The 25,104-nt window shown below is 41.8% G+C and overlaps 1 protein-coding gene across 1 annotated transcript; it reads left to right on the top strand.

Annotated features, from left to right (window-relative positions):
* Positions 1-5,425: 5,425 nt before the first annotated feature.
* On the top strand, positions 5,426-19,453 carry LOC112976811 (cryptic protein-like). Its single transcript, XM_026088456.1, has 7 exons — positions 5,426-5,524; positions 15,530-15,585; positions 16,074-16,123; positions 16,224-16,400; positions 17,294-17,408; positions 17,515-17,624; positions 19,329-19,453. Exons 1-7 carry the CDS (start codon positions 5,426-5,428, stop codon positions 19,451-19,453), a joined length of 732 nt encoding a protein of 243 aa, XP_025944241.1.
* The last annotated feature ends 5,651 nt before the right edge of the window (positions 19,454-25,104 follow it).

The raw sequence follows: 25,104 nt of genomic DNA, 5'->3' as shown, positions 1-25,104 counted from the left end.
TGGTTGCAAAATAAACAAACTAATTAACAAGAGTTAGTTTTAAAACTTTATCCTTAGAAAGCAATATGACAGTAATAGAGATTACACTCCAGTCCTGGAGCCCTGCAGAGAGGGAAACAGATTAGATTTCATTTCATTGCCTGTGGGCTTTTTTTAAGCCTTTTTTCTAAACCTCCAACCAAACACCATCCCTTGTTTCCCCTGACAGCTTCTGTTGTTTTTCATTATTATTTCATCCTGTATTTTATCATGTGGTTTCTGAAGAAAGTTCAAAGTTGCTTTTGTTTTTCACAATTTGTTATGTCCTGGTACCTTGAGTAAAAACTTCAACTGCACTGGCTCGAGCCACATGTTTGAGCTGTGGCTCGTAACTGTTCCTGTATTTACAGTGCAGGCATCATTCCTGGCTCTCTCGAAACTACATACAAAGCCAGGGCCATATACAGCCCCAGCACAAATAGAGGCAAGACTCTGCACATCTTTTCCAAGTATAGGGATTACCCGAGAGAACTGCACTTCTTTAGGTGCTGTGCTACTCTACAGCTTACCTTCCTCCACCTCCCACACCTGCACGTAACTATTGGAAAAAACAACTGGCAGCAATGCCAAACTGAGGCCAGCAAAAATTACCCTTCCTGCAAATCCGCACCCAGATATGGCCTGGACTCTTTTTGTACAGCTCATTGCATCCACAAGACACTGCCTGCAAAGCCCCTCACTTCCACCGCACGTGTGAGTACCTTGACATGGTATTGCTAGCTATTAATGAGATAATTTCTCCTGATTTGCATTAGATAGTTCTGTCAGAATAAAATGAGAGGGAAAAAAAACAAAAAACATTTCTGCCCCTATGCCAACAGTTGCTTTCTATGAGATAGTTATGAGACAGTTACTTTCTGTGAGAAGAGCTTGCTTCGATCAACTCAGCAGAGGAACTCTGCACAGCAGTCAAATGCCTGTCTGTCACAACTGCATATGTGGACACAGCAAAATCATCATCATGGTGATTTTTGACAAGAATAAACCAAGCAGACAAAAGCAGAGCTAAGGGAGAAGTTTTCCTTATGGTGATCGTGCAGAAGAAATAATGCGCACAAGTTGCTGTCCATGCTCTGCCGTGACAAGAAGCCCAGGAGTGGACTTCACGTGAGGTACAAGTCCACAGGCTGAGGGGCTGCGTCCCCCCTCCAAACACCTCCAATTTCTGCAGCCCACAAGCAGAGGAGTTAACACAAATGCAGCATCTGAAAAGCAAAATCAAACCCAATGTGGAAATAATTGTGGTTAGTACAGTGCCTCTTGCTGGCTTTTCAGTGCATCCTGAATTCAAAATGGGCATGGCGCTTTGCTTTCTGCTTTATGCTGCCCCTAATTCTCACTTTTTTGGCCACGACAGATTTTTAAGCCACCTGATTGGAATGTGAGAGTGTAGAAAGCTAGAAAATGTTTGCAGCCAAGTGAAGAGCAAAGATAGTCATTTGAGATTGCGAAAAGAACAGGAATGGTTGGGATTTTTGCTGTGGAAACACTGAGGGTCCTCCTTCCTTCTCATTTTGGAATAGAAAAAAATTAATTGATGGCCACCTGACAAGTGTTATTTTCTACCAGTCTCTTTGCCTGCATCTACGCAATAACAAGCAGACATTGGTCAATAATGGGATCAATAATAAGAATTAAAGCTAAGGATATTAAAATTGCTATAATTACGCTCCAGACAGAGCTAGGCAGAAAATTGATTCCCTGTCCTGCAAACGTTGAGATGTAAAACAACTTCCTGCTTTGCATCAAGATAAAGCCAAGGATTTTTTAAATTTTTTTTGCAAAAATAAAAAGAGAACCCACTAGACGCAAAGAGAGAGGAAGGCAGAAACAAATGAACAGAGATAGGCTTTAAAATAACTGATATACTTTGGGCTAGGACACTCAAATTAGGTTTTTGTGAAAACCCAAGTCAGCTCCTTAGGCTAAAACAGAAAAACTAGGAATTCAAACCTGGGTCTCACAAATCCCCACTGAGAGCTACAACTGTCAAGTTATTCCTCTTTTCTGAAGGTGAGTACCTGTTTCTGAACAATGCTCTGTCAAAACGATACGTTTCCACAGCCTCTCATTTGGACATCAGGCCTTTTCCAATTTGTCAACATTTCCACCCAGCCGTAGTTACAGGAGTGCACCTTCGTTGTTAGCCTAGCAGAGCGGTTGCTTGAGGCTGCTTCTTTGCAAGCCCAGAAATTCAGCCTGGCATAAAGACGGAGCATTTTAATTGTTTTCTTTGCACSCGTAGATAAGTCTTTTTGTTAAGTGGACACTTGGGAGTGGACACTTTCTGACATCATATAAGTTTAACAGAATAAGCTTTACTGAAAGTAGGTCTTTGCTTTAAAAACAATATAACCAATCCTGTATTTGAATTTTTGACAGCAAACCATTTTCCAATATAGTTGCAATTTTTTGCTCCCCTGTTCCTGACTAGAGGTTCAATTCCCCATTCAGAAGCGATACCACCTTACAGTATTGCCACCTCTCTGTCCCTTTCCTCCAGTCTCCACCGCAAGGCATGCCACCCTCTCAGACAGGCTACTCAAGTGCTTGTAAGGCTTATGCAGTAAGATAGATGGGGAAAGTGATGACACCAAAAAATAAGCTCTGATGCAAAATCTTTTACTCATCTACCTACCTTTTCTGTACTAGATCACAGGGAGGTGTTACAAGACAGACTGTCAAGCTGGGGTAGAAGGTGGGAGGTTGCTGTAGCTCATGATTTCACTGATCTCTAGGATGGAGTTGTTTCATGCTCAGGCTGGCCACCACTTTGCAGCAATGTAATGCTCAGATTCAATCCCTGTTATGCAGTAGTAGCATCGTGCCAGCTAATTTAGCCTTTCAGAATTGTCTTGAAGCACAGTAAAATGCTGTGGTAAAATAAGCCTGTGGCATTAATGCCACCCATGCTAGTATTGCCCTGTGTGTGGTCTGAGCACCATGTAATATCAAAAACAGAAAGGTGAGCTGTAAGCAGTGTATATAACAGTACGGTATGTGGTTTATATTTTGTCACTCTGGCTTCTCAAGCCTCCCTTTTGTGGGGTGTACAATATTTTCCATTTTTTGTCAATGCTTTAATAAAGTGCCCCCCCAAAAAAAAGTGTTATTTCTTCATTAGACGACTCTTATTGCCTAATATTGCAACCCATAGCTAAAAGTTTCTAGAGATGTTCTTTCTAAGATGGCAATTTATCCACACAGAGTCTGTTCACAGTCTGGGGAGAAGGGTAGTATGCAAAGTCTGTAGAGCAGCAGAAAAACCCTTAGGGAGAACCTTCTAATATCATCTCCCAAAAATATGTTTTAAGTGAACTGCTTGGTATCCCTGTCACATTAATGTATATATAAAACTCTCCTGCTAGCAGCAGAGCGACAGAGTGAATGGAAGGGAGCAGATGTGGCATGGCTCATTGAGGGGCCCTTGCTCCAGATGAAATGAGATATTGTTGTGGCCCTTTGATCTGCAGAGCAGAGGGTCATAGGCTCTTCCCCAGATCTCTTAATGCTGCAAAAGCATCAGCTCCTAATGAAGAGTCAGACTCGCACTGGGCCAAGTCTGAGGGAGAGAGAAGAACAGAGAGATTCAGTGTAAGAGAAGGCAAAATGTCCAAACTGAACATCAGGCTTATTAAGGAGTAGAAGTCATTAGTAGATTAGTGCTTTGACAGGCAGTTACTCATTTCCCTTTTCTCCTTAGTTAACTTAAAACCATGAAGCTAGGAGTTAAGCTAAGTAACTAGTGAGCTTTTTGGAGCAGAGACTTTCTTATTTGGTTGCATCTATCCCAACAGCATCCTAGCCAAGGCGGCAGACAGCCCTCAAACCGAGCAGTGGTAACGGCCAGGAGAAATGTAAAATGCAAATTGTGTTGACTGGTGCAGATGTTAGACGCAGGACGTCCTGTTGAACTTTCAACCACCAGGATAAATGCCTGCCAGTCTCCCGACTCACTCGGTGCACGAAGGGGTACAAAAGCAAAATGATCCTGATCTTCTGCTCACTTATGCATGTGGAGCAAAGCAAACTCATGTTGTTGCTCAATATGTGCAGAAAGAACAACTTCCGAGCCCTGCACAGGGGTAACAAAAGGGTATAGTCCATCCCCATAGTGGATGTTTATTTGTGGTATCTTTAGGTAAAACCCAAGGTACCTGGAGACGATTCTCTCAAAGTAAAATCCTGGTGAAAACAGGACACACACAGAAATTATTCTGATGTAGTCGGTCAAGGTCAGGTGCACATGGGTGGGCGTTTGATCAGATCATTATCAGGATGTTAAAATATTTCACAGCCACAAAGCAGTGCTAGACTAATCATTAGTTCATGTAGCTCTGGATCTGATTTGCAAATTAGCTTACTGGGGGTTTCTCAGGAGTTTATAGATGGCAGTCATAAATTTGCTAAAACCATATATGACACATAGGTGCATAAGCAAATACAGATTTATTGCTGTGGGATCCAAAGGTAGGAGCACTTTGGTGATGTTAACCCTACCAGCACAAACACCAGCACCAGGCGATACAACATGTCTGTATCGAAGGAGGTACCATGACTACATGGCCCCCTCTTACCTAGCCCCAGGTGTGCACTCATCTCCCACAAATGTTCCTACTTTTCCTCACAAACAGAATCTATTCTATTAAACAGATTTAATCTGTTGTGAATACACACATAGCCAGGGCTAGAACTGTGAAAGAAGTTTTATACCACTAGAGAAACATCAGGACAATTGGCTAATAGAGGAAAGTATTTTTTTCTTGTCAATTTTTATGTGTGGAAATGAAGGGCAGTTTTCCAAATGATGAACTGTCATAATCCCCTGGAAATCTGTGCCCCTGTAAAAATAAGAAGATTTAGCAGAGGAAATGGTAGATTTTATAAGTGTTCCCAAAGCATCTATTAAGTGCCAGTTTAAATGAATTAAGCTAAGCCAAGTTTCACCATAAATGTTAAACATTTATTTATCTCAAGCTATAAACTTCACTCAAATTTGCAGATATTTCCTCTACTGTCATTGGTTGGAATGAAGTTTACTGCTAACTAGAATTCCCCAATTGTCTCGTTTCATTTGTAACCAAACAATATTGGGTTAACAAAATACATATACACTGTGTTCTCATTTCAGGCCCCTATATTGCTTGGAGGCTCAAGACATAGTGGAAATCTATTAAATTGGTTCAATCCTTTTCTACCTCTTTAAAACGGTTACAAGTGAACACTGCTGGAAATCACTGGGCTTGCATTAGTTTACAGTTTTATTCTTCAGTCATTCAGGTGCACCATATTCAGAGGATCTGAGCACCCAGACAAAGGTTTCATTTAAATACAGTTATATCAGTTCAACTATTTGTGAGGCTGCCCACTATGTTTGATCTGTAAAATGACCGGGTTTGAACGAAATAATTGGAGACTTGAATCTTTCCACTGTTCTGGTTTGAATGATGACGTGAACAATGCAGTCAGCGTAACTAAGAAGACGGTAATCTGTGGGAGGAGAAGCAGGGCAAGAAGCTCATAAAAAAATCAGCTTTTCTGTCAAAAAAGTGACATATGCATGCATATAGATACGTATATCACAATGTGAAACTGCAGCTGCCACCCTGTTTTGTGCCCTTCATAGTCTTTACTATCAAGTAAAGTTTGTGTTCCAGAGAAGTCTTCCTATCGATTTACCAATCCTGACTTCTTCCTCAGGACATAATACGGTTGATGATAAAGCAGTCACACTATTATATAACTGCTCACAATATGCCTTTTTACTTGACTCACATTATTTCTACACTCTTGTCTTCAGGGAAGTACTCTAAAAGCATCCCCGCTGTAACCACCAGTTCCTGCTGTAGTCACTGTCCCATCAAGCTAGTGTTAATCACGCCTAACCTGCAGAGTAAACAGGTTTCTCTGGGTTTCTCTGCATTAGGTTTCTACAATATATCTTTGCTGTCCAAAAAAACAAATACCATTAAGCAAAGTTTGTCATGATTTTCTCACCAGTCATTTCACTAGCCACTGTTTCTTTTCTTCGTCATATAGCCAAGCTTAAAAGGAAAAGAGAAAGCTTTACAGTTTGCAGACGCTTAGTAGTTAACCAAATGTATGTCAATGAACAGCATGAGAAGACTCTTTAACTGACTGTGCAAGACAGCATGCCTTAGACACACAGATAACTTTATTCCTACAGATACTCCCACYGGACTCTGTACAAATCAGTTCACGTACCAGAATATCTATATCACAGAATCACAGAATCGCTGAGGTTGCAAGGGACCTCTGGAGATCATCTAGTCCAACTCCCCTGCTCAAGCAGGGTCACCTAGAGCACATTGCACAGGATTGCATCCAGGCGCGTTTTGAATATCTCCAGAGAAGGAGACTCCACCACCTCTCTGGGCAACCTGTTCCAGTGCTCTGTCACCCTCACAGTGAAAAAGTTTTTCCTCATGTTCAGATGGAAGTGTCTGTGTTTCAGTTTGTGCCCGTTGCCTCGCGTCCTGTCGCTGGGCACCACTGAAAAGAGACTGGTCCCATCCTCTCGACACCCTCCCTTCAGATACTTGTACATGTTGATAAGATCTCCTCTCAGCCTTCTCTTCTCCAGGCTAAACAGGCCCAGCTCTCTCAGCCTTTCCTCATAASAGAGACGCTCCAGTCCCTTCATCTTCTTAGTAGCCCTTTGCTGGACTTGCCCCAGTAGTGCCACATCCCTCTTGTACTGGGGAGCCCAGAACTGGACGCAGTACTCCAGATGTGGCCTCACCAGGGCTGAGTAGAGGGGSAGRATCACCTCCCTCSACCTGCTGGCAACACTCTTCCTGATGCAGCCCAGGATACCATTGGCCTTCTTGGCCACAAGGGCACATTGCTGCCTCATGCTTARCTTGGTGTCCACCAGCACTCCCAGGTCCTTCTCCGCAGAGCTGCTTTCCAGCAGKTCARCCCCCAACCTGTACTGGTGCATGGGGTTATTCCTCCCCAGGTGCAGGACCCTGCACTTGCCTTTGTTGAACYTCATGAGGTTCCTCTCTKCCCACCTCTCCAGCCTGTCCAAGTCTCTCTGAATGGCAGCACAGCCCTCTGGTGTATCGGCCACTCCTCCCAGTTTTGTATCGTCAGCAAACTTGCTGAGGGTGCACTCTGTCCCTTCATCCAGGTCACTGATGAAGAAGTTGAACAAGACTGGACCCAGGACTGACCCCTGGGGGACACCGCTAGCTACAGGCCTCCAGCTAGACTCTGCACCGCTGATCACAACTCTCTGAGCTCTGCCATCCAGCCAGTTCTCAATCCACCTCACTGTCCACTCATCTAAACCACACTTCCTGAGCTTGTCTATGAGGATGCTATGGGAGACAGTGTCAAAAGCCTTGCTGAAGTCTAGGTAGACAACATCCACTGCTCTCCCCTCATCTACCCAGCCAGTCATTCCATCAGAGAAGGCTATCAGATTGGTATAAACCAATATAAACCAAAGATTAAGCCCAGGACTCTGTTTAAATCAAATGACCGAAAGGACTTTGTGTGAATCATAGCACACTAACTTTTACTGAGATATTCATGTAAGAAAAATCATGCAAGTTAGAAAGATTTGGGGAGGTGGTTAAAGCAGGTCCATTTTACCCTGAAAAGTTGTATTGCTATGAATTACTGAAATGAGAGTCTGCTCATAGAGCAAACAGACTATACTTTTGTAATGATACTTCATCATGCTGACCTTAAAACATTTCAGAAATACCATGTAACAGTGTAAGCACAAACACAATTATAAGCTTGCTGCCGGTTATTAAGCTCAGTGAAAAAAGATGGAAACAACACCAATCACTTTTTCTTAAATCTCTAATCACTCTACCTAAAACCAAAAGTGATCTCACAAGACTAATTTCCAAGTCGAGCATATGCAGAGATTTGCTCTTTCCCTAAGAGCATGACCCTATCTGTAGATATCCCGCTGTCACTTTTGCCATCCAACCTTTTAATCCCGTGGCTGGCGCAGAGCTCTCCCRCACACTGAAGCTACCTGTTGCTGACAGAGTGACGGCACCTTTCATTCTGTAGCCCTGGGTCTGATCTAACTACTTAAAACCATCCTTATATTTCTCACTCATGCGGTTTCTAGTTCGATGTTTATCAGGGGATTTTTTTGTGTTCTCAGCAGTTCACAGACTGCCTCTAACATCCACAGGCTAAAAACTTTCAAAACTGTCTTTTGATATGGCACTCTCCATTCTGAGTGCCTAGATTAAGATATTAAACATTGGCCTCTTTTGACAAATGCAGCTTTTCCCAAGCATCGTTCCAAGTGTGCTCACTCTAGTTTACAGATGTATTTTAGAGATGCCCACCTACACAGCTCCAGTTCAGTTCAAACAGCTCCCCAGCCAGCATGGAGCAGACCTTAACCTACTGTAATGGCAGAAATTCTGCTGGTCCTTCAGTACACTCTTGGGGAAAAGCAAGCTGGAGCACAAGCCATCTGCGAATGGTGGCACATACAGCACATTTTGGATGGTTGGGCCAGGGCTGAGCTGGAAGTCAAAGCTTTGTTGCTTCCAGGTTGTGAGCTCAGCAGGACATTGCATCTTCTGCCTTGCATGGAGGCAAGGTACCACCAGCTAACAACATGTTACCTCTCTCTCCCAGTTCCTAAGATTTTCAACCATCACACTTAATTTGGGAAAGATATCACACCACCCTTGAAAAGCTGCAAAAGCTTGCGCAGTCGTCAGTGTCTTGATAACTTGCCCTAAGGCCATGGTTTTACAGTCACTTTAATCCCATATAGAGCTATACTGCCATAAAAAGGAATGGGCTGGATCACCTCTGCCTCTTCCAGCTGTTCACTTTTGCTCTCTCCCTATGCAATCATAGCACTCTAGAGCCCATCTGGCTGAAAACTAATGCACCAAAAGTGATTTTTTTCCAGTCTTACCAGTTCTCTAATCTAGCTCCCAGCATGGCTCTGTGAACACCAGAGCTGGCACAGGGGAATGGGAGCAATCAAGTGGAGACAAAAGAAAGGTCTGAACTACTTCTGATAGAAATACAAATTATTATATCGCATTATGTCTATATGTTAATTGTTACTGACATTTAATTACTATTACAACAGATTAAAATAACTGCTGAATCTCTCATTTTTGCCTGCCCTTCCTGCTGCCTACAAGGATTACTCACCAAGAAGTGTCATAACTGTTTTTACACGTATCTCATTACTCCTATGCACTTTTGCAAAGTGCCTTTTTTACATATACATGCTGCCTACTACTTTGGATTTGAATCAATGGATTCAAGGAAAAAAAATAAGAAGGGTGAAGTGAGACACTATGGTTTAGGGTAATCTAATAGCCCATAAAAGCTGAAAAGGAGATATCCTCCCAGTCTCTTTCCTTCAGCCCCTGGATCTGAGCCACCCCTTCCCTCATCCCTCACGCCAGCTCTGATGCTTGCTGGACCTCTTGCTGAGCTGATTCAATTCACTAAGCCAGAAAACTAACCCAGCAAAAAAATAGCAGATAGGTTTATTCCAGATTAGCAAATGGATTCAGCTGAGTAAAGGGCCCAATGCCACTGGAGCCAGTGCAAGGGAGGGCACAGGACCCCCTTCAGCAGAGGCAAACTATTACATTGTCTCAGCTATAACACATAGTTTCATCCTAAAGTAATGCCAGGGTTCTTGGCTAGTTGTAAGGACAAAGACAAGATCTGTTCCAGAGTTTCCATTCACAGCAGTCTGGGATATGTGTCCTAATCCCTGAATTAGGCTATGGGACCACCACTGGTTTTGGGTCCCTTCAAGGCTTTTATGAAATGCTTTTATGAAATATCGTGCCATACAAACCCAGTAGGCTTTCTAGGGTCATATCCTACTGCAACAGTAGTTGCAGTAGTAACAACTGTTAACAACAGGCTATGCCACACTTTGATATTTCCAGGTGAAACTGAGGGGAGACGCCTGACAACCATTCAACCTTTGAATTGCTTCTGTCTTTACTGCTAGGGTTGATCAACTGGTGGGGTGAAAATTTCACTCCAGTTTCAGCTGACCACACCAAACAAGGCCAGGTCAAAATATGCCATTAAACTCAAGCAATTGCATTTTATTTATGGAAAAGATAGTTTTTCAGATAGATACCTAAGATAATTTTGCAAGAAAGATATAGCTTCAGTGCATGACTGCACTAACAAAGTGTCCCCCAAATGGTACCTCAGTAAGACTACATGACTCTCAGTAGGCTCTATACAATTAGTAAGAGCCTATTCTTAAAAATGAAATGTTCACACAGCTACCCAAATGGTGGACACTCCCTTGATAGTATAATGATGGAGGAGAAGAAGTTCATTCAGCCAAAAATGTGGTAGAAGCTCAACAGTATTGACCCTGTGAACATACATTAGGGCTCACTACAGAGTCTTGGGTGACTTAAAACCTCATCTTTTCTTTTCAAACTTTGAATGAAATGATTGTGGAAAACTTCTTCTTTTCTCAGTAGTCTCCTTTCTTCAATAAATCATTTCATTTTTTTGGAAAAGAAAAAAAAATTCTGAGGTTTGGAGTCTCTTGGTGTTGGGATTGGTTCATTTGCCAAAGGACTCTTCCCTCAGAGGAAGATGGCCAGGGTTTCCTGATAACACTTCCACCGTGTCCCAGCAGAACAATAAATTGTCTTTTGCAGTACCCAGGACACGTGAAATATATTCGTTTTCATTACACAGTTGCACTATTATATTGATTTTTTTCATTCAGTTTAATGACTAGCCACTAGACTCAGTAAAAAGAAAATCTACAGGATGCTCTGTTACAAAGCTGGTTTTATTCCATAAATATACAGTGACAAAGCATTGCTTGGGCATGACATCTTTGTACCACATCTACATAAGGTTCTCTCTCCAACTGCTATAGCTGTTTCCTCTCATTTAGTGATGAGATCCCATCTTGTTTGTACTACCCTTCATCCCTGTCATCAGAGAGCTGCAGGACAACTCTTCTACTTGTCTGTATTAGTCAGTGCTAATATGATGAGCACGTAGAAGGTGGTATCGTTATCATGTGGATATATAGGCTGTGGTTTATTTCCTATGGAGGAGAATGACAATTTAAATTTATGAACTGAAATCTATTTACAAATTCCACAGTCAGTTTAATTTGGTATAGGACAGCTCTGTTGATGAAAGGGGCTGCCCTTCACGTGTCCACAGCTGCTTATTCCTGCTTCCCCCTTCTGTCAGCACTAGTATTCATGTGGCAAACGTGTCAGGGAAATAATCCATCTGGAGACTAACCATTTTTTTTGCCATCTGAGTTTTCAGTCAGATAAACTCCCTGCTCCGGCTCACTTGTGGTGCACAGACACTGCTGGCAGTGTGAGGGAAGCCGTGGAGCAGACAGACCATAGTGCAAGGCAGAAGGGGCTCATGCTTTCATCAGCATCAGCTGTTCATCCCCACTTACATTGATCATGAACCTATGGATTAGTTAAACTGATGCCAATCACTGCATGGATTATCTTATTTTCCTGTTTCTTACTCCCTCAAGTCAATTATTGGCAGATTCAAACTAGTCCAATGTAAGCCATTCTTAACCTGAAATAAGAAAAGCTGCTCAGGGCATTTATACCACTCACTTAAACCAGTAAGGAGTACTCCTATATCTACACCTCATACATACATTGAGAAAAAGAAGTAACAAAAGCAACCCCTATAGGGATCCCACAGAAAATGCCTTACAGTAGAAGAGCCGATCTGGCCAGCCTATCTTGAGAAAGTCCTGTGAGAACATAACAGAACATTCAATGTAGCAGCTGCAGCTGACAACAATAACAAAAAATCTGAGGCTGGCCTAGTATTAGGTCTTTCCATCCAGCATCCTCGCTATTAATGAGCTAAGCACCCTGAGAGCACCCAGGTGGGAACACCTCACCTTTGCCCTTTCCACAGAGAGCTGAACTTCACCCAGTCTTTGCTTCCCAGGTTTCTCAAGCCAAAAAATAAATGTCCAAGAGATAGCTGCTTTCCATTGTTCCATATTCTACATAACTAATTTAAGACTGCACCACTCTGGTTAGCAGTCTGGTCCAAGTCCTAAAGTGGAATTTGGGAACCTAAAGCTCTCCAGTCAGCAGACATGTTGGCCGCACCAGCCATCATTTGATTTTCCATACCCCTGAGCAGGTTTTCCCATGCAACTTCCAGAAAGCCAGGGACACATGCGTTTTCATCTTTCTCATTTCTTTTTCTTTCTTTCTTTTTTTTTTTTTTTTTTAACCTATGGCTGCCTCTGGTCCTCAGACATCTATTGATTCTGCAAAGTGCTCAGAAACACTGAATATCAACACATAAATATGCTTGGTATGAAACACTAATACAGCAAAAATCATCACTTGTTAACTGTGCTTTATCCTTCAGTGTAGTCCTCCACTCACACGTTGGGCATCAGTTCCAGAAGACGTAGGTTATGGAGCTACAATGCCCTGGATGAGCACAAGGAGGGTCATACTGCCTAATAAAGTACCCCTGTGTTTTCCTACCACCTTTATCCATATAGACCACTTGACCTACTGTAGCAACTAACAGCACTAAAGACTCCTAATACTTAACCGATGTTTAACCATCTCTTATGTACACAGCGCTTGACTGAAATTTTCAGGGCCAGCTCTTTGGCTGGCTCCACTCTTATCTTATTTAAAGCTGATAAGAGAGGTGCGTCTCTCCTTACTGCAGCTCCTCTCAAATCCTTGGGCAGAAGCAGTAGCTTTCTGGTAGATATGGTCGACAGTAAGCAGCAGCACTTTTCCTCAGCATCACACCAGTCCTGCCTCCATAGGACAGTTGGGCAACATTGGCCTCCTAGCAATTTACCTCTTCTCCACACATACGTGTGCCTTTTTGGAGAGGCTTTAGGAAGAAAGGAGCAAGGTATCACAGCGAGCAATGTTTACCAAGTGCTTTATGGCTCCCCAGGCTGTTAGCTCTTGCATTTACAGGGCTGACTTCTGATCTTAAACAAATGGTACAGGGTGTGAAAATTGATCAATATTTCTTTACTGGCACTGAAAGTTACCCCCAGTACAGAGCTGGGAATCCGATACCCAGAAAAGCTCTTCAGGAGAGCTATATTGACACTGCATTTATTAAAAAGCTCAGCAAGTGTGACGCTCCTGTATTTACTTATCTCTGTTTACTTTTTCTGCCTTCAATCTATGGGGAGGGGAAAACCAGCAAACTAGATCCTAAATGACAGCGCTTCAGGTCTGCAGACTGTAACTTAAAGTGATACTACCAGCTAGACCAGGTTGAAACTGAATGTTTTCTTCCTGATACAATAAAGAGTAACAAATGTAATTTAACTATGGCTGTTCTTTTTGAACTCCAAACACTGTATTTTACAGCTAAAGAAAATAGAGGCTTGAACTCAGTTTAAAATAAGTGTCGTTTGAATTGGAAGTGCTTGACCTAAAGAAATATTTTCATATTCTGATAAAACTCAAAACATGCACGTATTGTCAATACATGCAAACCTGACACCTCTTTCATTTTGTGTGAAACACATYACAGGCCTAATTTGGGGCAGCCATCTATACTTGTGACAGTACTTGAACACACTTCATAGGATTTAAGCAAGTACCCAAACCTCGACATATGTTTACTTCAGAAGTCCTCATGAATCATAGCAGGTAGAGGCAGACAGTATACTAGTGAAAGACTAACCTGTCTCTCCAAAATTATTGCAATTTAAGATAGAAGAAACAAAATTCCTTCCTGTGTTAACATAYTGTGATTTTTATCATGACATTCTTTGTATTAAATATTTTAACTACATGTGGAAGCATAAAAATTCTTCCAGTGAGCATTTACCTGGTTACGCACAAATGTACATCAAAGACACTTAATTCCAAAAGATCTGGTACTTCAGTGCAAGCCTGGAACAAAAGTAAATTTAGGTAAACCAATTTAAATTGGTAACAAATGTAAAATAGACTGTGAAACAAGTTACCATGTAGCTAAAGGAGTTAGCCTACATCTACCAGAAAATAGTTGAGCTTAGATCAATTACAGTCAACAGTTGTACCCTCTCTGTGAGTGCTGTATCYGCTAAAGCTAGCATAAGACAGCAAGCATTTATTGCAGAAACAGCAGTTTCATGTCTCCAGCCATGTACCTCTGTCCTCTCCAGAGATTAGTGTCCCTACAGGAGACATGAGGGAATAGATCCTCAGAACAACCCCACTGCAAAGCCACTTGACTTAGTCTGGACTGTTCTCCCTATAAATTGCACCAACCTTTATACCAAACTGGATGAGGGGTGTTTGCAACTTCCAAACCATTAGCTTAGATGGGGCAAGGCAGACAAGCATCAACCGTGGGGAGTTACAAATGGCAAGAGACCACACTGTCTTTAGCCACTACAGCAGTTTCTTCAGTGAGGGTCTGACCCATATCCCTGCTGCGCGCACAGCGATGCTAGCCCAGCTGCAGTTTGTGCCACCCTGATTTGCACAAGTTTGGTAAAAGCTTCCCTCCTCCACATTCTCCCCCCCCCCCCCCAATGAAACAAAGTTGTATCGCTGCCCTTTCCTGTTACAGCTCAGGTAAAGGCAATGCGTGCTCTGGGGGAGCAGTTCACAAAAAGGCTGCCCAAAGGTGCTCTTTTACCACTGTCCAGCTGTAGGTCTTTGTGTCCGAGCTGCTGAACCGTAGCAAGGTTGTGTGAGTGGTCCTACACCACTCAGGGCATGTGGTTGGTCTAATTTAGGTGTCACAGACTAGGAATATTCACTAATGGGTCTGTCGTGGGAAAAAAATTCAAAAGTTATTTTAAGAGCATATTAAAGGCTCTTGCAAGATACCAGAACTCTATCAAGAATCATATGCTGTTTTCTGAAGTGCTGCTGATAGAAATCTGTAATGCAGGCACTATCTAAGGATTTTCTTTGCTGCAAAGTGATACAACCTTATAGTTAGAGCCATCTATGGCAAACTGTATTGGAGACAAGACATTTAGGTAGGACTGGGGCTTTTCTTTTCTTTCCCTTTTTTTTAAATTTCGTTATATACATACTTCTGTTCTGTAGAATTTACCGTTTTCTTTTCCCATGCAGTATGTGGCATCAGTGTATTTTCTGACATTAACAAATAAGCTTTGGAGCTGAGATCTCCTGGCTTGGGCTTTTTTGCAGTCATGGGCCCTTAAGTTTCCCCCCAGCAGCAGCTGCTCCCACCTCGCTCCACCCTGCCAGCAGGGCATGTAAATCAGGGGCAGGCCAGGGACCCCCGTTCAGAGAAGTGGTCACTGCCTCTCAGCCCCGCAGTCAGGGCTCAGCCAGCGGTGCCGCTGGGAGCTATGTCTCTTCTCCGCTGTCATAGGCTGGAAAGACAGAGAAAAGTGTCCTCCAGCCTCCTTTCTGCCTCCCCGGGTGCCACGCAGGGTGCGAGGACTGCTGCGCGCAGGAGCCCGCAGTGAGGGCTCAGGACCCTCCACACGAGCTGCCAGAGGGATCTCACTAGCGTTTCGGGCTCTAGAAAAATGCACCGGGGACATCACGTTAGGTAAGGTGTTTGCCCTGCCAGGTACCTCCGCTGGCCAAGGAGGCCTTTCCTTTCAGCGGTGCTTTTGGGGGAGACAGCCAGGCCGGGAGACTGACTGGGACAAATGTGCCTGGAACTGCAGATCCCATGAAGGCTGATGTTTTCTTCTTGCCTTTGCTGCTTTTGTAATTCACTGGTAACAACCTAGTTGTGTTCTAGAAACGTACAGAGGAAGCAGTTTGGTCTGGTTGTCAACTAGCGAATATATGGAATCTGCRGCTTTCTGAAAGAAAATGTAATGTACGTGTCCTTGTGATTTTTTTTCCCAAGATAATTTGAGATTTTTGATGTGCTAATCCAAACTACTTCTGGCATAAAATTTTTATGATATGCACTATATTAATAGTTGTTAATGCTTTGAAAAAGCATTTTTTTTCATTTTTTGTTTTGGCGTGTGTGTCTTCATCCCATAAATCAATTTCATCTCCTTTTTTTTTTTTTTTTAATAGAATTCTTTTTACTGTGACTCTAGTCTGGCAGGCCATTCATTTAGGAAAAGGTAAGGAAAATTTCATGTTCCCCCCCCCATCTTTCTCTTGTACCTTTATAGCATTGCTTCATCACAAGCTACCCTCTTTTCCCTATTTGCACTTGTCAAGGCCGTGAAAAAGAAGAACATGAAAAAGATGTGGAAAACGTCAATGCCACAGCACAAAAGCAACAGCCTAAAAATGAAGGGACTGTTATAAATACTCTCAGTGACATGAATCAGAGTTACGAAAGCAGAAAGCAGCAGCATTCCAGGACATTTGTACCTTTCACTGGGATTACAGAGAGTAGGTAACCATAAAATTGCTTTTTTAAATATTATATCACAATAATGCTTTGACTGTTCTCCTGAGCACTGACTTGGCTGGCAGATTTCAGCCTGTTGAATTTATAGGTGAGCCAATTCAAATTATTTTCGTGCTCACTTACAAAGTAGTGATAAAGATTTAAGGTAGAACTTTTATCTTTTAAACTACATCTTTTTTATCTTTTAAACTACATCTTTTTTATCTTTTAAACTCGACCTTTTATCTACAAACTGTTTAATGGTGATAATAGAAAATAGAGAAGGATACTAGGAATTAAAAAAAGGGGTGCTCCCTTGGACTTCCAAAGTGTTTGTTAAATTCTGTTCATTTTGTAAAATTTGCTATATTTTGCGGCCAAAAAGTATTTATTTCCAGGAAAAAAGACAGTTTGATATCTGTAGGCAAGAGTACTATCAGAAAAAGCAAGGGCAGATTTTTGTTTCCTAGCAGATACGTAAAGATTTAGATTGGTAGCTCTGCCCCAGGCACTTGAGAAACAGCTGAGGGAAAGTCCCCTTCCCCTCTCAAAAACAAGCAGCACTAGCCTTGTTTCGTAGTGTGACTGAAACCTGCCTCCGCCAAAGCAAAATATTTCACCTGAGTCCATGCTGCTTCTGCAGGACTTGCCAGGCGTTGCCTCTTGACCATCCCGTAATCCCTAGTAGTTTGCTTCTAATCCTTAACTAAACAAACTCGGCTTAACTGAGCAAACACTCCTAACAGGCAGCTAATTTTATTGTCTCTAAAGACAATAAAACTAGACATCCTTAAGATCCTTTGGCAACTGCAGGAACCCAAGAGAACAAGTGAGGAAAAGAGGAGGTTCGAAGCCCCCCTGAATTCTCGGGAAAACAGGTCATATTGTCTTGCAGGTAAAAAACTGAACAGGCATTGTTGCCAAAACGGAGGGACCTGCATCCTGGGGACTTTCTGTGCTTGCCAAAAGCATTTCACCGGCAGATACTGTGAATACGATGAGCGGCAAAGGTAAAACCCAAACCCAAACCAAGCAGAGGTGGACAGAGCTGCTCCAGGTGGTTATTTTTTGTGGGGGATCGGGGATGCCCCAAAAAGTCTCCCTTGTCCTTGACAGCAACTGCGGCAGCGTTGCCCATGGCGCCTGGGTGCTGCGGGGCTGTCGGCTGTGCCGGTGTGGCTACGGTACCCTGCACTGTCTCTCGGACATCATGCACAGCAACTGCGGTAAGGGACAGCACGTTCAATCACCCTGCTTTGTTTTGCGCTTAACAGAGTTGCCTTTTGCAAAGGTGGAGGACCATGTATATGCTCTGTTTAAACTTTCGCAGTGGCCTACCTTGCTTAAGAGAATACATTAGTGAGACAGTAAATGGAAGAGCTGTCRCTTGCGTAGTACATCACATAAAATACTTGGAGATCTTTATAAAATTTCTGTGCAGTTGGAAACTAATTCCCCCATTTTAATTGAAAATTACAATGATAAGTGTTTCTGCTGTTCTGCAAACCTGCATATGTCCATGACTTCCCATTTAACCAGAACAACTTGTGTAACTAAGCTACATCCAAGCATAAAAAAATCCTTAAGTTGGAGAGAATTAACCATACTTGAAAATCATTAGGTTGAGCTGGTAAGGTAGAAGTACAAACCAGTATTATATYAGAGAAATCAAAGTATTGAAAACTTACATGATCTTGCATAAGTTACTTAACCCACAAATGGCAGAAAATGGGTCTGAATTGAGATCCATATGATAATCTCCAAAATATTCTTATATAGAGCTCTAAGACTGAGCGCACTGCACAAAAATGTGTAGTCATAAGCCCTGATTTGTGTCCAGTGGTAACGTCTACATTTTCATACTCCTAAGCGATGACTCGTAGGAGTTTAACATATCTCCAGGGGCAAAGCCAGTACAAAACATTCCTGCCCTCCTCTGTCTGTGGTGACTTGCTCCCATCCTGTACAGTAACTTCTCCTTCAGTTGTGCTAACATCACAGGTTAGCAGGGTAAGGAAACAACAGACCTTTATAGCTTCAAAGATTTACTTGTACCTGAGGAAAYTGTCAGGGACTTGTTTGGGGAAAGAAGAGGCGATCTGAACATTGCACTGAAGCTATAACTCCTCAGTTTTGCCATCCACTTGGAATAAAACACATATTTTAAAACGTGAGCCTCTCAGATCCCCAGGGAATGTCCTACTGCACAATAAGCATATAAGCCCAGCAATGTGAAATGCTTAAAAAAGCAATTATTCCTATCTTTGCAACCACAGCCAAAAATACTTTTGCCTTGAAGTCTTCTCTGCTGACTACTTACATGTGGCAACTAAGCAGCACCCTTCAGAAGAGCTAAATGCTTTCTTGCTGATTTTCCTTGAATGTTAACTCTGAATCAACCCTACTGCTGCTTGTTACAGGAGCAAAGACCTAATAGGCCTGGCTGGGCTCAGTAAAAGCAGTCTTACTGCTCCTGAGCTCAGCTTCAGAGGCAGCAAAGGTGCCAGATTGAATCAGCTGCTCTCCCCCCATGTGAGCGAGGGTATTGCTTTCGGCTTGTGCTAATGGCTATAAATGGAGACTCTTCCTGTTAAGGGAAGGGTTAAAAGGCTCCATGCAGGCTTGAGTGCATACCTCTTGTGAAGATCTTGCTCTTGCTTTTGCTGAGTATTTACTTTTGATTATTCTGTGATTAATGCCTGCAAGAGCTGATAAGTGCTATCAGTTGCTCCTCAAACGATCATTGATGGGACATCTATTCACATCTCCCCCCCAGAGAATAGCTTCTTTGATTGGCTTTAACAGCTGATACCTTTAACTTAAGTACCTGTGAGATGTCGGAGAAGTTTCAAAGTATGTTGAACATCCTTATATTTTATACAGTTTACCTTTTACTCTTGTTCACCATTTTATTGTTGATATTTTTGTAGATCTGAAAGCAGAAGAGGAGGAAATGACYAGACTATATTCTAATGGCCTAAGATTACAGCAAACAGCGTTTGCATTCTTTTGCCTACTCCCCTTCCTCCTGGAGCTCTGCTGCTGGCAGCTATGAAACTGCACAAAGGGAAATATGTCTGGGTTCATGTAACCCTCATCATGAGTCGTATGCAATTTTTTTTTCTCCTGTAAACTAGGTGATGCTTCCACCTGTGTGCTGAAGGCATACTAAGAAGTATTTAGTTAATGGTGAAACTTGATTATTGGATTATTATAAACTCAGACTATATGAATGTGAAGTATTTATTAATATTATTTTATTACTACTATTAATGTCCCATTCTAACAATTCTCTAGTTTTAAAACATTGTTCTTCCAATGGAAGAAAAAAACCCAATGCTCTATGCCTTAAGTATTGCAAGCTATAGTCATTTCCTTTGTACATCATACAGATACTTTAACAAATAAAGATAATTTTGTTTCAGAAGAGCTTTTGTGTTTGACTTCATTTAAATATGAAAATTCTACCTACCATTCATCACTGTATTGTATCCAGTAACAAAATGGTTAGAAAAAGGCAGGGTAGGATGAACAGTCTGAAATTTTGAAAAGATAAGGAGCTTTTTAAGGGCATATTTCAAACCCTAATATACAGAAGAACTCAAGTTAGACAGTCTTTCAGTTTCTGTTATTATTTCTTATAGCTAAATGTCTTCTATGCATAATCTTAGGCAGGAAACATTTCTTAAGAACACATAGTTGATGTTTATTCTTATTCTTTGGTTTTATTTTACATCTTATAAATATGAGCCCTTCTTTTGTTTTTAAATGGATAGTGAAGAGCAACCTCTTTAAACTYTTCCTATAGGCAATCTATCTTGATTTATATACCACTTAAATGTTAGTATTTCCAGGCTGTAAAATAAAAAATGTTTGGAACGTGTGACCACATTTGTGATGAAAGTTTATTAGACATCAACAAAAAAACCTTTGTTAAAAATCTGCAAAAAGAAGCCTAAACTATACCTTCAGTCTCTGAATGTGAAGCTACTACATAGAAATAAATCAGCTTTATAATTTTATTGGCTCTAGAGTCACTAGGAATCCCTTAATAGTTTTATAAATCATTAATGATTTTTAATAGTTAAATAGTTTTAACTCTTTAAAATCTATTCATTAGTTTCTTTAGTACCACAAATCAAGACAACAATTCAGTTACTAAGCAGAGAAAGATGCATCACCAACAAATGACTTCATATGTTGGTTGCATTTGAATCTAGGGCTATGCAGTAATAGACTTTTGCAGGGAGTCATTGTCTAAAGGTATATTCACATTAAACTGCAATTCAGACTGCTCCTTTCCACACCTCAGACATTGATGGAAGGCTTCTCAACCTTTGCATAAGATGCACTAGACCCAAAATGATCCTTTTCTCAAAATATTACTTCCCAGAAACTCATCTGTTACCCATATGTCTATGTTTCCTCAGGTTTAAAAAAGTCAGATATAAAGACAATTAAGTACCAATGAGAACAGCTTGGAGGAAAACAGTGATGCCTTTAATTATTGGATGTTGAGAACACAGAAATGCCATTATGAAAACATCTTGGCTTATCATAAAGTGTACCTGACAAGTCTATAGGCAATGCCACTTGTAACATGTTTCAAATATGCTTTACTTTTTGAGGAAAAGCAGCAGGATATGCAGAAGGTACACAGTATAGTAAAAATATATCTGAAATTTTACATGTTATTTTTTATCCCTACAGAAAACTTACAGAGCCATTAGAGACAGCAATTAGCAAAAGGAGAAGAGTGGTCTAACAGGGTTTACAACAGAAGAACTATTTCTAAGCAATAACATCCATAGCAGAGTTAATCATGAAAAGCTGTTTGAGAGTAATTCCCTATGTAGATGAGCCTACATGCCTGCAGACTCACCCTGATGGAGCTATGCATTATTAGGTTGGTATGACTTGAAGGATTAGAGCAATCGAAAAGTCTAGCAAAGCACCATTTTCTTGCTGTACCAAAACATCAGTCCGAGATATCTAATCAGAAGCAGCAAGGTAGATTTTCAAAGCATTGCGTGGGGAACTTAGCCGGGTAGGTGATTCTAATTAATGTCAGTGTAAATCACTACTCACTCTACATGCTAAGATTTCAAAAATTTATCCTGTGTACCTGGAAGAAGTGACAGAGATGTAATTTTTTTTTTTTTTAATTTCCTCTTCTCTCGATCTCATGCTATCGTTTTCTGGGTTACTGGAAAATCTGAAAATGATTGCTTCAGGACTGCTTTACATCTACCATAATATGGCAAAGCATAGCCTCAGTGATTATTAGTTCTGGAAAATGTTTGCCTGCTCTTTGTGTCAGGGCTCTGGAAGTTGCCGTCAGTAGGACAGAGCAGAGTGAAAAACACTGTTATTCTTGCATACCTCAGTAGCAAAGGCAGCCACGGGAGCTGAGTTTGAAGTGAAACAGAGATCTTCAGTTGGGAGAAAAAAAAAAGTATTTGAAAGCTGACCGTATATAGTCTTGTTCACAAATAAAAACATAAATAGGAAGAATGAAAACAGAAAGCACTGAGACACAAAAGAAAGCATGCAGTCACGATCTTTGCTTAGGTTAAAACCGTCTCCGCTTTTATCTGTCTCCAGCTGCTTGAAAGAACAGATAAAAGAACGCATTATTTTCCTCCCCTGCTACCATGTAGGCCTGGCCAATCTTCTCACACTGCAATTACAAGCACTTTATTAAGGTTTGTTTATAGCAAACAGCGATGCTTACTCTCCAGCTTCATGCTAACTCTTTTTATGGGCCACTCCGTCAAACATGGCACGTCCCAGCAAACTAGACATCTGTTGCCACAAGTCGGTGCATGTGCCCTCTCTGTATGCGGCCGCGTTTGGTTAGATGGAAGACCGTCAAAGAGAAATATTTATCAAACGCTTCCCCAGTCCCAGAGCCGTTAGACCTTCCACTGCTCACTGTTGACTCTGAAACTAAAACAAACGGTGCAGTCCATCGCTGGCCTCCGCGGCTTCACCCCGCAAGCAGGGCGGCCGCCACACTGGTAAGGGCCCGAAAGCACAGCAGCAGTGAGGCAGGGGCTGTCTCCTCCACCACCCCGCACTAGCTGCAGTGGACGACCAGAGAGTTTTAATGCTGCAGCAAGCCACAGACTTGCAGGGGGTTGCTGCCCTCCAATGCCCCGTGTTTTGCCACTGGAAGGCAGTGATTTGCTTTGAATAAATTTCATCGCGACTTGAATAATGCATTAAGACTTTCTAATACGAGCCCATAAGATCAGCTTACTTCTGCAGGCCCTTGACGCTAAGAAAGCGTCACTCATTTGGCTCTTTGAATATCTGATGGTTGTCTTTCAAGGTGATTTTACTCCTAGTGAGGAAAGATGGATTTCTGTTGTCCCTGTGAAGAGCTAATGGTGCCCATAGGTGCCAATATCCTTCCCCTCACCCATAACTGTGAAAAAGGCTTTTTTTTTCCAGCTGGCCAAAACAAAATCAGAAGTAGTTTCCCCTCACTTGTTTTTGCAGGGTTTGAGGATTATTTTGGGATATGTAAGACAACTAACATCTACCTTCACACATTTTGTTATTTGTCTTTTGCTGACTCTAAGAGTAGCGTGTCAGCAGGCTATGGTGTTTGCATCGTTACACCTACCACTGTCATGTGCCTGAGCAAATATACAGCAACTTTATATTTTGGCTTCCATTCATTAGAAGAGGAGTAATACAGTACCGCGGACTGGCTCATGTACTAGGCAGCCCTGTAAATTGCATGTCTTAGGTGTATACCATGTGGCAGCCTATCAAATCACCCCACAGTCAGTGCCTGTGATTCACCATCCTTCTCACCTTTCTCAGCACAGTCATGTAAGAGTATGGGGAGGCTTATGGCAACCACAGCGGCTGCATACATGTCTTCTGCAGAATTATCCAAGCATCATGAATATTCCTTGCTATTGTAAAGCACTTCAGAAAGGACAGAAAGGACATTAATTAAGGACAGTAATTCCCTCCATATTTGTCTGATCTCTAAAGTAATGATTTGAGGATGTTGGTGACAAAAATTTCTAGGCTGACCTTGCACTTGGCTGATGCTGCTGTGTGGGCAACTTCTTGTTAAGAGCATGAAGTCACCAAAYGCCATCAGAATAAAATAAGATGCCTTTGCAAAGCTAAATTTATAAACCAATCTATGAGGCTTCAATTCAGATATCATGTGTATAATATCTGGATGAAATGCTGGGAATGTACCGCAAGCACAGGAACATTCATAAAGGTACCAAAGCAAACAGCCCAAAAGACATCAGCATTATTGATCCATTATAGATCCACTAGTGAGAGAAGCCTCATTATCCTGGCTGATCCCCCTAGCATCTGGCCTCATGGACTCAGCCAAAGACTTTTTCTTTTGCCAGCCAAGACACAACACTTCTCAGAGCATTACATGTTCTGTGGGGCATATTTGGTCATCTCTACCTAGGGAGCAGAATCAGGCACACAACTTATGAGAGCACAAGTCACCTTATTTATTGCCTAATACACACAGCAATGGCTGGGATAAGCATGCTACTAGGTGAATACGCTGCTCCGCATGGTTTGGTCAGCAGAGGCAGCCCCACCACTGGCCATGTAGTCAGCAACTGTGTGGGGAAGCCCTGGCTTTCAGAGCGCCTTGGAAGGGGTGATCCTCAGGCTCACTGAGTTACTAGTTTCCATCTCTCCTCTTCTCTCAGGGTTTTTTTATCTTTTCATTTTGGTGCCATTTTTAGAATATTTGATGATTTCAAGTCTTTGCTTTAAATTCTTATCAACAAGTATCACCTCTGCAATCTCTTTTCTGTGTTTCTCTTTGTTTCAGCTTCCTTATTGTGCATGTCTTAGTGGCCTACAAGGTCTCTCATTACAGGTTAAGGATGATAGGGTAGCTACAGCTCGCCATGAATTTCTTGTAAAACTGAGCTCTGGGTCACAGGATTGGGCCTCGCAGAACTGTGCCCTTGGTCACATTTATAACCTATCTATCCAAAGTTTTCTGTAATCAGATAGCACAACAGCACCAAAGAATAACTTCTTTTATAGACTTGGTATATAACATTCTGCATCTGTTACCAGCAGCACACYTTTTCCCTCTGTTCTTCAATCTGACACTCATCTCTTCCCCAGGGCGATTAGGGTAAAATTCTTCCCACTTTATATTAGTTACCTAAAAATTAGTTGTCTAAATCTAAGCTAATAGATACATAAGAAATAGGTACCTCCAGAATATGATTTGTTTTATATGTCTAAGAGAGTTGGAATTAATTGGTTTGGAGGGACTTGTTTCTTCTCTTGGACCACAAAAAGAGTTGAGGGGACAAATTTAGCCTGAAGTTGCATGTTACCACCGTAGCCGCAGTTTCCCACTATTGAAAAGGGAAGTCCTCCCACCAAAATGCAGACTGCCATTAAGTTGCTCAGATCAGAAGCAGCCCGAGGTCTGGGAGTCACAATTCACTGTATGAAGCTCTCTGCAATAATTCAATGTGGCCTAGATTTCTGCCACCCTGTTATCAGTAGGAAGACAATTTTTTACTTTTTGGGTATGCACAACCACAGAAAACAACTTCTACATTACATGAAGAATCCCACTCAATGGAAAGTCGAATGTGACTTGTCCTAGTCATAAAGTGTTTCAAAAGCGTTGGTTTACTTAAGAGGAAATTTCCCATAGAGGCCAGTGACAGTACAACA

This window comes from Apteryx rowi, unplaced genomic scaffold, assembly GCF_003343035.1.
Source record: "Apteryx rowi isolate R43461 unplaced genomic scaffold, aptRow1 scaffold_77, whole genome shotgun sequence".
Classification (NCBI taxonomy): Eukaryota; Metazoa; Chordata; class Aves; order Apterygiformes; family Apterygidae; genus Apteryx; species Apteryx rowi.
The sequence above is the reverse complement of the archived record's forward strand: the minus strand, read 5'-3'. Positions and strand labels throughout refer to the sequence as shown.